Raw genomic sequence first — 12584 nt, forward strand, 5'->3', positions numbered from 1 at the left:
TTGGCTATAATTTGTAGCTAATGATTTTTTGAATGTTGAGTGTGATGGGTTTGGTATTGATGTTAGATTTAGACGCTCTGAACCAATATTGGTTTTATTTAATAGATGATGAAATTTAGACATTTAATTATTATAATTTATTATGATGGATTTGAAAGCTAAAAGTAATGTTAGCTTCGTGTTCTAGTGGACTGTACCTCTCAGTAGTATGGCCATGTTATATTCTGAATCTGGGGCGTGACAAGGTTAACTATAAGGTGGATTCCACATATTGGGCTCACTGCAAGTACATCATAAATTTTAGAGGCTTGATCAAGGAGCTAGAAACGAACGACTTGCATCCAAGCCAACATGCTGATATTGCTCGACTATGATAATAATTTCTTTGAGAGGGTTTATTGTTTCATTCTACATCTATTGATCCCTTTTCCATGTGTCTTATCTAACTCTTGTTACCCAGCAGAAGCCTTATAGAACTTGAGTGGAAACTTACAAACTCATATTACCATTTCTTGACCAACTAGAACCTTGTTTTCCTCCACTTCTCAGTACTGGGGGACTGGAACTTTTTTCTAAGGTTACAGCTAGGTCATTGAAAGACAGACTCATTTGGAAATTATCAATAAGGTTACTGTTTTACTGCTAAAGGAAACGGGATAAATAACACTGCAAATTCTATGGAAATTATCATTATAATGGAGAGAGAATAGGCTTATGGAGGGCACATAAGAGCAATTCTGAAACAAAACATTGGATCTTAAAATGAAGACCTAATAGGTAAACCTACAAGGTGTCGAATACATACAATAAACACAATGAACCACTTAATGATGCAGATGAACGTTTATTTATTTTAATCACTTGTATAAATCATTATTTTGTACAATTCTTATTTAAGAATGCCCTTAGAGAAACCTAAGAAATATTTCATTAAAATTGCTCGAGACTCTTGTTTGTTAACAAAAGCCCAAGAGCAGGGAATCCATCTAGAGCCAAGCCTGGTAGAAGATTAAATCCAATCGAAAATATGGGACTTAAGAGACCAGGAGTAGGGAGGGCCTATATATCTAGAAATGTAGTAACTTAAGTTTGTCGATGACGAATAGATCTTGGCACTATGACTATCGACCAAAAGAGTCAAGCCACCTTGTGATGTTTCCTTGCATAAATCCACCTGCACTAACTTGTCTGGCTCATGATACCTTCATGTGTGAAGACCTTTTCTCAATACACTACATGTCACTTTCTGTAGTGGGATTGTAGAATGGAGATTTATTCTCCTTTAAAAGAACCCAGGACCAGTTAAAGGAAATCCAAATCAAAAATGACACTAGAAGATGCCTCTGGATAACCATCAATAGAATAATCCAGCATTTGTTTCATCAGGCCCTTCTAGAGAAGCTTAGGTAACAACTGAGAAAAGATAACCTTTTTTTTTGTTTTGACTGAAAGGGAGGCAGGAAAACACCACCCAAAATTTTAGTAAAAAAAAGGTTAAGAAAGTATCAGGTTACAATAGAAGCTTTTGGTATTTGCATCCCCTATGACACTGTGGCACAAGAGAGCTGGGCGCAGAACAAGCCGAGAGATACAGCAGACAGAGGAGAAAGTGATATGGATCATTCCAAACCAAAAATAACAGAGGAGAAAGAGCTGCAGCAAATGAGAACAGATAACTGTCTCCCCATAATCTCCAGAAGAAGCTCACATCGCGTAAGAAACAAAAGGCAAGCGAATTACAGACAAAGAGATTATGCGACCCAAATTTTATTCAACTAGCATAAAAGATAAGGACTGAGCTCATCTCACAGTCAGGCTCAGTTGCCTATTTTATTTCAAACACAAAGGGAAAGCTAAGATTAGCATGGCATAGGACATTCTTCATGTTGCAGTTTCTTTCTCTCCAGAGTGGCTTTAGAAAGGTGTAAACCTGCTCTAACCCTCCATGCGAATGATGCACCGAAGGCCTTCCCCCTTGAGCATCAAATCGAAGGCCTTGTTGATCTCGGAGAAAGGTACACTGTGAGTGATGAATTTCTCCAATTCTAGCTCCTGCACCATCAATGCAACATGGGATAGTAGTGATGGTAAGAATCCAATTAGAGGTACATCTGCAATAAGACTAATGACCAAAGAAGACAAATATACTTCTCTAGAATCTTACAATAAATCGTCATGTTTTGTTAGCTAAACCTAAGGCCTCAAAATCTCTATCCATTAGGAGTACCGTTTTTAGCCATTAGTACAAATACATTAAGAAAGAGATTTTTGAGAATGATCAGGCAGAGCCTAATCACTTTCATTAAGCAAGACAGAGCAATACAATTTGAGCAAGAGAAATTAGAATCATTTGTTTACCTTGTTCATATACTTCTCAACGACCGAAGGAATGTCAGAGCGCGGTTTATAGTTTCCAAAGAAGGTTCCCTTAAGAGTCCTCTCGTTGAGGAAGTTCATAGGATGGGTTTTGAACTCAGCTTCTTTGTGAGGCACCCCAACCAGTACAGCAACACCCCAACCCTGAGGAAATAACATTTTCAGATTGCTATTATATCTGAGCCTCAATTTATGGACCACAGGGTTTGAATTGCAAGTATGTAAAGGGAGTCAGAGAATACATCATGAACACATTCAAATGCAGATATCATGGCATTTATGTTGCCGGTGCATTCAACGCTTCGATCAACTCCACCATTAGTCATCTCAGCAATCACCTGAAAAATATTCCATCTTTCTAGTTACAATCATCTACATTCTTTTTGAGACAATACAATCAGTTCAGTTGATTCCAATAATATAGTTTTAACTTCTATAATATAGCAGGTGTCATGGAATGAAGGCCTTTATCACCACATAGGAAGTATTATCATGTCCAGAAACAAACCTCTTGGGGTGGTTTGTCATAGTCCATTGGATTCACAAACTCCGTGCAACCAAAATTCTTTGCTGGTGCAAAAAAGAAAATGAGATTTTTAGCACCATGTTATAAAGAAATCTAGTATCGATCAAATGCCCACACAAAATATTGGAATCAACATTTATGAGTAAGCGTTAACTAATAAGAGCAGCGCAAGTGCAATAGCAAGAGCAAGTGTTGTATTTTAAGAACACTCTGAGTGTATTTTTGCCCAATATGAAGTTTTATGCTACTAAGAGTAGAACTACATCAAATGAATTCTCAGGGGGAAAAAAAAAACTTTGTTCACAAATCGCTAAAAGTTAAATTAGCCTGAACTAGATTCATTGATGCAGTAATATGGATTCAATGATTAAGAGGCGAAGTTGTTTCACCTGCCTCAAACCTCTTGGGGTTCACATCAACACCAATGATCCTTGACGCTCCTGAAGCTCTAGCTCCTTCTGCAGCCTGAAATAGAAGTGGATCAATCAAAAAATGAAGCCAAAACACAATATTAACACATGCCCACAAGGAAGAAACAGAAGGCCAGACCTCAGCAACAGAACCAGGTGCGGTTGCAGGTGCAAGAGCGGCTGCAGGTGCAGCTAAAGCGATGCAGATGCTTTCAGAACAGCGGCAATGTAGCATTTAGGAAGCGGGTGCTGATTCAAGTTTATATGAAGTTTCCAAGCACTAAATACAGAAAAACGATACGAGAATGATACTCACAGCAAGACCTACAGCTCCCAAACCAAAAATAGCCACTGTCGAACCCTTTGGTGGTTTTGCTACATTAACAGTCGCACCGAACCCTTAAGAACAACAATTCAAAAGAAGATTAGAATCCTCACTATATCTAAATCTTGAAATCTTATGTATATGACAGCCTTGGTGTCTCACCTGTTGAAATGCCACAGCTAACAACACAAACCTTATCAAGGGGAGCCAAGGGGTTGATCTTGGCAACACAGCCGACATGGACGACTGTGTACTCGCTGAAGGTGGATGTTCCTAAGAAATGGTAAATGGGTTTTCCCTTGATACTGAACCTCGATTTCCCGTCATGGATCATCACTCCACGGTCTGTGTTTATCCTGAGGAGATCACACATGTTGCTCTCCTCGGACTTACAGTGAGCACAATCTCTGCATTCTCCAGTGAATATAGGAAGGACATGGTCTCCGGGTGCAAGCTCAGTCACACCCTCCCCAACACTCTCTACTATCCTAAGAGCACCAAATGATAATAAAAATAATCGATAAAAAAAAACTCAGTACATATCTTGACCATGAAATTTCAAAAAGAAAATAATAATAAAGCAGGGGTTGTTCCAACATGAACAGAAATAGCAAACATAGATAGCAAAGCTTTCAGGAAAAAAACAGAATTTTCTCTGAAAAATAGTGCTTTTCAATTTCACATAACTCTCGATGACAGGATCAAGGCAAATATGCCATGGATCGAAAAGTAAACAGACAAAATTCTTAAGAAATTTTTGTATCAACTTGCAATAAACAAAGTTCAGAAGAAACAAAAAAAAAAAAGAAGATGGCAATGATAAGGTTGAGGAAGTCATACCCTCCAGCTTCATGGCCAAAGATCCGAGGAAAGACAGGAGTCTGGCCCTGTAAAATTCAAAATTATCATCATTTTAGCAATCCAATCCAAAAAAAACACAGAAATCACTCATTCAATCATGACTCGGAGATCGATCATAAAAGAGAAAGAAAGAAAACTTTTTTTTTTTCCTAATAACACCAATAGATTACCTTAGCTTCCCAGAAGTAGACATCGGTATGGCAGAGCGAAGTATAAAGGATCTTCAACCGAACCTCCATCGCCTGCGGCGGCGCAACCTCCACCTCCTCCATCACCAGCGGCTTCCCCGCCTCCCAAGACACCGCCGCTGCATTCCAAAAAAAAACCAAAACTTCATCACCAATAATAATAATAATAATAAGCATTACGATCTACTGGAAACTAGAAATCAGTCTCTGAATGGTGAGTAACATGGAACAAACCTCTGCATTTGATGACTTTACCCGCAGTGCTTGCCATCACCTCCCCCTCAATTTCCAATACCTCTCTCTCTCTCTTCCTCAAAACCCTCTCCAATGATCAGATCACTCTTTCAGGCTACTTTGCACAACAAAGTTGGAGAAAGCCGGGTGGTGGCTCCGCTATATGTAGCCAAGAGAGAGGTCAAAGACTTTGATTTTTTTTTTTACTAAATTACTATTTTATTATATATATATATATTTATATGTATTGAGATAAGATGAGCATGAGTGTCCATAACATTTTCCGAAGAAAATCTTCCGAATGATGCACGATAAAAGACGCAACTCACTCGAGAGTAGGGGTGGCAATCGGGTCGGGTCAGGCATAAACAGGTCGGGTCAAATACAGATCGGATCAGAAAACTATAAATCTGAACCCGACCTGTTTATTAAACGGGTCAGGAATTACAAACCTGAACCTGACCTGTTTATTAAACAGGTAACCCGACCCGACCCGTTTAACCTGTTTAATAAACAGGTAACCTGTTTACCCAACCCGACCCGACCTGTTTAACCTGTTTGCCCAACCTGACCCGTTTAACCTGTTTAGACCTGTTTAATCTGTCCAACCCAACCTGTTTAACCTGCCCAACCCGACCTGTTTAGACCTGTTTAGACCCGTTTAACCTGTTTAGACCTGTTTAACCTGTTTAACCCGTTTAACCTGTTTAGACCTGTTTAACCTGCCCAACAGTTAAACGGGTTAAACGGTTTAAACGGGTCAGACATCTAAAACCCGTATCCGACCCAATTAATAAACAGGTTAAACGGGTCGACCTGTTTACGACCCGAATCTGTTTAGGCCAAACCCAAACCTGTTTATGGCGGGTCGAACACGGGTCGGGTTGGCGGGTCGGGTCATATTTTGCCACTCCTACTCGAGAGCTCTATACACGTAATTCAAAAAATATCAAACTTTTTTAAAATTCTAAATATATTTTATTTTTTAATTGCTAGATATATATTTTTACTAGATTAGCATGATAAATACAATTTTATCCAAAAAAAATTTACTAAATTATTATTTTATTATATCTATATATATACATATATTGGGATAAGATGAGCATGAGTATACTAGAATGATTCGAAACAAGAATCTCACACAGCAAAAGACGTAACTTAGTCGGCAATTGTATTGATCTTTTTGGCTTGAAAAATATCAAACTCTCTTAAAATTCTATATATATATATATATTTTATTTTATATTTATATTATTTTTTGATTGCTAGATATATATTTTTACTGGATTAGCATGGTAAATCCAATTTTATCTATAAAAAAAAAAAAGCTTGATTTTTCCCCATAATTTCTCAAGGACCCACAATTTCCAGTTACGAATTCCCGTATCACGGCGACAGATTTGCTGAGCTTTGATTCGGACTTTTGGATGGGGGGAGCGGGAGAGGGTTCACAAGGTCTAAAACCATGGTCTGAAACCGGAAACCGGAAACCGCCCCCGGTATTCGGAGCCGGCCGGTTCTAGGGCCTCCTGGTCTCGCCGCTGGCGTTGACCGGTTGCACCTTGCCTCCTAGGCAAAATTGGACACTGCATTGTGACATGGTGAATTGAAGATGTGTATTGTAAGATGTTTTAGTCCAATTGAAAATAGATTTGAATCTTCTTCGTCCTCCGCAGCATCTATCATCGGTTCCTTCTTCTTAAAAAAAGAAGAGAGAAAACAAAAACATACAGTTATCATCCATCCATCAAATTTTTTTATCTAGAATTCATCGTCGCTAAGTCAATTTATGATCGCTATGGATTCAATCTCGATGATGATGAAATATTTTGCTTATATTTTTCTCACATGCCAATTTCATATTTTTCAGAGATTTTTGTTCTTAGCCGACTTCTTAATATGGTGTTCCTTCATTGTTGTTTTTGTCCTCCTGCAATCTAGGTTGATCATAATTAGAATTTTGTCAATAAAAACTAGTGGAATGACTGATTTATATATATAGTGAATTTTACAAAAAAATTATATCAATATAACAAAAAAGGGAATTTAATATGCAGGCATGGAAGATTTCAAGAATTAATTTTTGTCGAAATTATTGTAACATAAAATCTTGTAAGGATGCAAAGTAGAGTCTGTGCTGATTAGCATTATGAGATGGAAATAATCATTAAAAGAAAGATACCTGGATTCCTTTGATCTTAAGTATGTATGACCAAAATAGCTTATTTCTTGTAATAGAATGTTCCGAGTACTTTAAGCCATTAGCTACTACTGTTAGAATCTGTTTAATTACCTTCGTATTAGGCAATTTAGGTTCTTTCTTCGGACACATTCGACCTATGTTTTAGTGAAAGTGACAAAAGAGTTTTGGAACGCAGTGAGAGAAAAGATGTAATGGTGTAAAAGTAAGCTCGTGCGCATGAAAATTATAAGAAACATGGCTAAATCAATGCTTTCCCTGATTCATGTCTCATCATGTATTTTTACGAAGTAGACCAACCCAGTCTTAGACATCAAATGTAATTAGGACTGCAAATAGGTCGGATCGACCCGTGACCCGACCCGACTCGCGTAAGATCTGACCCGACCCAAATTTTAGGATCCGCAGGGCTGGGACAGGTCCTAAATTTGGATCCGTTCTATTTTTTTGGATCAGATCAGGTCCACCCAAGCTCGACTCGGACTCGAACCCAACCCGACTCTTTTTTTTTGGGTTAACTTAGTTTGCATTTTTTTTTTTTGAAATCTAATGATGGTCAAAATTTGTAGGATGGATCCGATCCGACCCAAATGATTCGTCGGATCAAAATTTGTAGGCATGCACCTGACCCGATTTTTAACCGGATCAAATATGGGTCTAAAATTAGGACTCGAACAAGAAACCGAGTCCGATGAGAGTCACTCAAGACCCAGCCCGATCTGACCCATTTGTAACCCTAAATGTAATAGACACTAAAAGAGATATCCTCTTGTACATGTGAAAATTCCAAACTTCATAGTCATTTTAGTTCATTTTAGTTTATCAACTCCTCCAATGGAAGAAATATGTACCTTGGCGTTTCCCCTGTAATGATGACCAAGGCAAATCCCTCCTAGTTCGCCTTAGGCCTATTTTACCGACCAAAAATGATTCAGTCGTAGAGTAGTCTACTTTTTGCCTTTGTGTATTTGCTTGTTTGTTTCTACATGCCAAAGATCATTTTAGACTCTCATTCTAAAATAAATTATCTATATTTGATCCGATCAAGGAGAAGAAAAACTTTTCATGACCTTGACTCGAATCTTTCAAAAAATTTAAAAAGGTGGAAAAATTGACAGTAGGATTTAGATCCCATTTTCTTTTATTGATAATTTATAAACTATAAATATATAGCCTCTATTTATAATAATGAGGCCCGCTCTTATACAAATCGAGTCAAAGTCCTTTTCTAATTTAAATCGGACTAGCTTTTCAAGAATAAATATTGCTAGTAGAAATAAATACATAAAAACTAAAATCTTATATGAGATAGATTTCGACTCGTACATTGATTTCTATCACTCTCCCATTTTTTTTTGGATTGAGAGATACGTCTGGTTAAAGTATTTTTCAAAAAAAAAAATTATTTGACCGGCTCGTTTTAGGGCCCAATAAATGGAACTATGCTTGATCTCTAGTTGAATGACCCCATTCGGAGGTGATGTCATGTCGTAGGTTTTAAAAAGTTAATTTAGAAAAAAAATATTTCAATCGAGCGTTAGTCGTCATATGAGCAGGTTATGATCTTTAGAAGTTTGATATATAATTTGACTTCTTGATATAGCGGTTCTCGCTCTTGACCTTTGTCCAATCTTACTTATAATAGTTAAAGTAGTTCATATCGAGTTCGGTGATCATTTAAGATTAATATTAGCTTGGTTCTGAACCACAATCTAATTTTAGAGGAGATATTAAGAAATCCAAGCCTTTTTTTTTTTGGCTAAAATGAAAGTATCATATATAACGTATACAGATACAACCAAGAAAATAAAAAAACAAAACATTCTGGAGCGCACCATGCAATTCCGTTTCTCATACCCATAGGTGGTCCTCCGAATGGTTGGTAACAAAAAAAAAAAAATCCAAGCCTTCATTAGTCAATTAGATTGAGGAACCAGATGCCGGAGATAGAATGGTGTATGCCAAATAGCATGTGGAGAAGATATGAAATCCCCCTGTAAATCATTTTCTAAACCACCTATTACCATAATGGGACACAACATAACTGAATTATCCAATATTTCCAAGACAAAGAAATCATCCCCGGGCTATCCATCCACATCTACTTTAGAAGGGACACCAAGAAAAACCCCTTGCAGTAGCCGTTTTTTCCAAAAGCTAGATGTGATTGAAGGACAAAGAATGGCGACATATGAAGTGATTGAAATAGATCACGATTGATGTGAATAAAAACCATTAGCACCTTTGTGCCGACGGAAAACAATGTCCAACATTGTTGTTCTCTAGACAAATGACACACCATTAATAGGTAAGCTATTGATGCAATTTTAAGTGCAAGTTGGAGTGCTCTACGGCTTGATGCAATGAACCATAGCAAAGATCTTGATGTGTTCAACAAAAAGTTGATTGAGTCGTGTATTTGATCGATATTGCAAATATTGTTTATGGGTTTTTTGTTTTTTTTTTTTGAAGCATATGAGGAGAGATTTTGAATTTGAACCCAATAGATATTTCCAACATGACAATCCCAAGATTCTAGTGATTGACAACGATATTTACGACTTTAACGCGTTCAGATAAAAAACAATCGAATCTTATCTCATGACACCATGTACCACTCGACTACCATGGGTCATCTCTAATAAGATCTATTTCTTTTCAAGCTACATAGGAATCTCCCCTTACATATAAAAAGATGCTTCGAGATATTTTAGAGCTCTCTTTCCTAATGTCACTTCTAAGGTGCCCACTTGCTAGGATAAGTCCATTTCAATAAGCATCACTTTTTAATAGGAGGCACCATAATCTCTTCCATAGCTATTCTTGAATGGAAAATATCATAGGAGAAATTATACTCTACACCAGGTGCACCATATCAGCGGTGCACCATGAAAACTATCAGAGATGATGTAAGGAGGGTGCATGATAAATGGAGTTCATAGAAACAAAAAATTTGATTTACGTGATGTGCTGACATGGTGCACCTAAGTTAGGATATAATTTCTCGATAACAAATTTTAACAATTGTTGTTTTCGAAAGCCACCAAGGTGGTAGCCTGGTGGTAAGAGGGCGATAATTTCGCCCGGGTTGCCCGGGTTTGAAAGGTGTGGGCGTCGATTAAATTCGGGGACTGGATGCTCCACGTCCGGTTGGCTCGTTGGCGGTCATGCTTTCCTTCCACCTGTAGCTTAGTGGTGCCAGGTGTGACGTACTCACCTTCAGGTAGGGATGATGTGAGTAAAACGGTGTCCGCCCGTATCGAACATTCTCCTGGCGGGGTGGAGGCCCAGTGTATGGAGGTTGCTACGTGAGGGTGGGCTGATCCCTTCCTCCCCCCTACCCCTCTTTTTTTTAACAAAAAAAAAAAAGCCATCAGGTGGGGACTAGTTGGGATAATGAACCTACGGAACATACAAAATAGTGATGCCTTTAATTATATTTTTTTTTATTTTTATATGGCTTAGTTCAAGACACTGGAGAATTTCACATGGCTTTCCTTCGCCTGCCAATAGGCTCCAATCGGTGTGCATGTGGTCGAACAGAGTGCTTCTTGCTACTTATTTGTTCTGCTAGTTGTTTATACTTCAAGAATGTGTACCTGCTTATAGGAGAGTGTGGGGGGAAAAAAAAGGGTTTAAGAAAGGGGTGGCTCCCACCTAAAAGATGAACATGCCGCCGTTCATGTGCTGTAGTCCACAAAATAGCAAGTATGAGCCAGAGAAGATGACAACGTTGATCGTTTTGGGTGCGAACCGCATCCATCTCGACTATCATGATTGAGTGCATTTGGGATCGGCGCTGCGCTACCGATGAAATGTCGCTGCTCCACGACATATGCAAACTTTTGGAAGAATGTGTGACTCCTTTTAGGCTACACATATCAAATAGTGCAGCTAGCTGAATTGCCTCCTACGCGGCTCATCACTTCAGTAGTTTCATCTAAAAGAATCACGTGTCTACTCCTTTTTCTTTGTGCTAAGTTATTTTTTCTAATTTTGTTGGCGGCAATCACACTCCTTGTGTGTGAGGCGCCGCGGTTCGAAAAAAAAAGAAAACAGTGATAGAGGCTAGACCATGGTTTAGATGGCACTAAGAGATTGGATCAATGCGATAGAGAGTGAGGGTGTGGCTTGAAACGGCAAGGTGAGGGACCAAATGATATTTTTATGTTTTATTATTAAAGTAATTATTGGGCAAAAATGACGTATGAGAGGTCGAATTCAATGCACAACCACTCGTGTTAACATATAAAATTAACGTAATTCTCTTTTTAGTGTTTGTTTCCTAAGAAAAGTCATGTCACGAGACAGAGACTTGTGGCGAAGAAGACAAAGGAGGGAGGATGGTCACGTCGAGAACCCCTCGGCAATAACTGAGCCACTTGGTGTGGAAAATTCTTCTTGATGAGGCCTTGACGTGGGAGATGGATAACATGGACAAGGGAAAGCCTTTTTATATGGGATGCAGTAGATAAGCCTTTCTAATGTTTAAGGCCCTGTTTGGAGAGCTTTTGGAGGGCCAAAAAGCACTTTCTGGCCCTCCAACAGTACTTTTAGATGAAAAACTGTGTTTGGTAATTTTTTCAAAAAGCTGTTTCAGCTTTTGCGGGAAGCTGAAAACAGCTTTTGGGAGGAAGCTCCAATTTGGAGCTTTTGGGAGGAAGCTGTTTTAGCTTTTTCGGAAAGCTGTATTTTTGACAAAAATGCCCATATTAAAATAACATAATTACATAGTTTATCTCTATATAAACCTAAAAATCTGCTGGAGCCAAGAACCCAAGCCGTCAGACTCCCTTCCATAAAAAAATGTATTTTTCTTTTCAATTTTTGTATGCATCTCTTGAACCACATTTTAGAAGAAAAAAATTTTAATCCTTTTCCATACCTTCCAAAATCAATCTATTGTTTTTTTTTTATCATCAACCTCGCGGCCCACGCTGAGGTCCTCCTCGAGCGTGGACCACGAAGAAGAGCCCCTGGACCGCGAAAAATTATTTTATGAGAAATTATGAAAAATTATTATGGGAAATTATTTTATACTAATAATTATAATATTTTATACCTTTATTTTTGTATTATACTATAAATATAATATCATATTATATTATATCATAATACATTAATATGTTATGTTAAATAATTTAATATTATGTTATATTATGAAAAATTAATTTATACTAATAATTATAATATTTTATACCTTTATTATTGTATTATACTATAAATATTGTATTATATTACATTACATTATAATACATTAATATGTTATTTTAAATAATTTAATATTATGTTATATTATGGAAAATTAATTTATAATATTAATTATAATATTTTATACCTTTATTATTGTATTATACTATAAATATTGTATTATATTACATTACATTGTAATACATTAATATGTTATTTTAAATAATTTAATATTATGTTATATTATGAGAAATTAATTTATACTAATAAT

The 12584-nt window shown here is 37.3% G+C and overlaps 1 protein-coding gene across 1 annotated transcript; it reads right to left on the bottom strand.

The window, feature by feature from the left end:
- Positions 1–1641: 1641 nt before the first annotated feature.
- LOC103711045 (alcohol dehydrogenase 3-like) lies at positions 1642–5055 on the bottom strand. The gene is made up of 10 exons (XM_008797018.4): positions 4921–5055; positions 4669–4805; positions 4478–4524; positions 3800–4125; positions 3629–3711; positions 3292–3367; positions 2885–2946; positions 2619–2714; positions 2359–2520; positions 1642–2052 (listed from the first exon to the last, which is right to left on the bottom strand). Exons 1-10 carry the CDS (start codon positions 4955–4957, stop codon positions 1936–1938), a joined length of 1143 nt encoding a protein of 380 aa, XP_008795240.1. The 5' UTR covers positions 4958–5055; the 3' UTR covers positions 1642–1935.
- Positions 5056–12584: the final 7529 nt, after the last annotated feature.

This window comes from Phoenix dactylifera, chromosome 10 (assembly GCF_009389715.1).
Source record: "Phoenix dactylifera cultivar Barhee BC4 chromosome 10, palm_55x_up_171113_PBpolish2nd_filt_p, whole genome shotgun sequence".
NCBI lineage: Eukaryota > Viridiplantae > Streptophyta > Magnoliopsida > Arecales > Arecaceae > Phoenix > Phoenix dactylifera.

Bases quoted from the DNA above. Each gene is read 5' to 3' on its own strand.
- LOC103711045 (XM_008797018.4), bottom strand. From the start codon at position 4,957: ATGGCAAGCACTGCGGGTAAAGTCATCAAATGCAGAG. The intron at 4,525-4,668 runs GTAATCTATTGG...TGAATTTTACAG, and splicing joins TCTACTTCTGGGAAGCTAAG to GGCCAGACTCCTGTCTTTCC. The intron at 4,126-4,477 runs GTATGACTTCCT...TGGTGCTCTTAG, and splicing joins TTTGGCCATGAAGCTGGAGG to GATAGTAGAGAGTGTTGGGG.